This window comes from Cariama cristata, unplaced genomic scaffold, assembly GCF_000690535.1.
Source record: "Cariama cristata isolate BGI_N322 unplaced genomic scaffold, ASM69053v1 scaffold23637, whole genome shotgun sequence".
NCBI lineage: Eukaryota > Metazoa > Chordata > Aves > Cariamiformes > Cariamidae > Cariama > Cariama cristata.
In genome coordinates this window covers 7,551-9,269 of record NW_009625271.1, presented here as the reverse complement: position 1 = coordinate 9,269, position 1,719 = coordinate 7,551, and the positions used below count along the sequence as shown (strand labels likewise).

At 54.7% G+C, this 1,719-nt stretch overlaps 1 protein-coding gene across 1 annotated transcript in view; it reads right to left on the bottom strand.

Annotated features, from left to right (window-relative positions):
• Positions 1-147: 147 nt before the first annotated feature.
• The window catches only part of LOC104164275 (WSC domain-containing protein 2-like), a gene marked incomplete at its 3' end in the record, with an annotated part of 6,447 nt that continues 4,875 nt past the window's right edge, over positions 148-1,719 (bottom strand). The window contains exon 2 of the mRNA XM_009703557.1: positions 148-262. Coding sequence (XP_009701859.1) covers positions 148-262 — 115 coding nt within the window. The remainder of the gene's footprint in view (positions 263-1,719) is intronic.

Genomic DNA, 1,719 nt, shown 5'->3' with positions numbered 1-1,719 from the left:
AAAAAAATAATAATAATAAAAAAATGACATAAATGTAAAGAAAAAAGGAAGGGGAGGGGAGCAGCCGGGGCAGGGAACTGTGAGAGCAGAGAAACAGTGGTGGCGTGTGGGAATTGATGAAGATGTGGTGCCCGTCTCCCACCCTACCGTTCGGCACAGTTGTCCTGGCAACGGAAGACTGTCATCTTCTTGTAGTCAAAGAAGGACACGCCGCGCAGCGTTCGCCGGCGAGTGTTGTCCACGTAGCAGCCGATGTATCTTGCTGGCGGAAAGGTAGAGGAGAGGGGGGTAAGAACCAGCCAGGGCTGAGCCCACCACCAATTCCCACCCCTCTCTTTTGATTTTTTCCCCTAAATAGGGGCGCGCAGCCATGCGCCTTGTTCGTTTTTGCTTTAGAAACACATGCGCTGGGTACAACGTGGCCCTGCGAACGCTGCAAGGAAAGGGAGGTAAAGCCCAGAAACACCCACTATGGATGGAAAGGATGCTGTGGCTCTGCACCGAGGCTTCTCCTCTCCATCCTCTTCCTTCCTGCCGGCCTCGAAACTGAGCAGAGCAGCTCCAAAAAGAGATGAATTCTATGGTAAAATAACCCAGCCCCTTCACTCTGCCCTGCCAGGAACACAGGGGTGGGCAGAATGGAGAAATATGGATTAAAACAAATTTTCCTCTACCAGCAGCTCATTTTCCCCAGCCCCAGCCATCGATGCGGAGGATGTTTGCCCAGCGCTAACACTTGGCAAAGTAAAGGCTGATGTCTGCACTGAGAGCAAGTGAAGATGCCAGTAGACAGGGAATAGAGCTGGATAAATAGATACGACGAAATCATTTCTTTGACAAGTGGAGCCTTTCCCAATAATCTGAAAACAAACAGCCATCTCCTCGCCTGCGTGCCTGTTGGAACGCTCCGGGTCGGCTGTGGGCTCTCCTCAGGGGCGAGCTGATCCATGAGCCATCCCTGGGCAGCCCTGTGCCGCCAGCAGCCACCCGGTCCCTGCTCAGTCTCCTCATTAGATGCCCTTATTAGTGCCCTTATTAGTGCTCTCATTAGTGCCCCACTCCTGCTCCCACCTCAGGAAGATGGATTGTCACCAATGCAGGGATGCGGCGCTGGTGCAGGGATGCTCAGCATCCTCGCTGCCACTGCTGCCCAAGGAGGATGGGGGTTTCGGGAGCCGGTGGGATTAGGAATCCGGTAATCAACTAATGAGGTGTCCATTAAGGTGTTCTGGCAGAGGATGTGCAGGTCGGCCACCCCAAGGAGAGGGGAGGGTGGCCTCAGGGACCTGTAGCTGGGTCGTACTGGCCCGGGGGCAATGGCAGAGCTGGCTTGGACCCCCAAACCAGTCTGGTTCTCCTTGCTGCCCGTTTCAGGTACACATCTTCCATGAATGTAACAGCAATCTTCTGTTTTTCATTATCCTGAAATATCCGCTCTGCTCTCAGGGCATCTTCTGCAGGATGCTGGCATGGGGTGACCCTGTCCCGGGGAAATCCTGGAACCCGTTTGGTGGCTTTGAGCTGCTGCTGCGGAGTCCCAGTGTGGGGACACAAAAGGAGAGGCTCCTGTCCCTTCAGGACCACCCGATCCCAAGCCAAGGAGTTATTTTTCACAGCACCAAACACCCCTCCAGCAGCACCCTGGCCCCAGCATTCTGGCCGAGGGGCTTTGGGAAAGCACCAGGACATCCAGCAGCAGAGGACTGGGCAGGAGCAGAG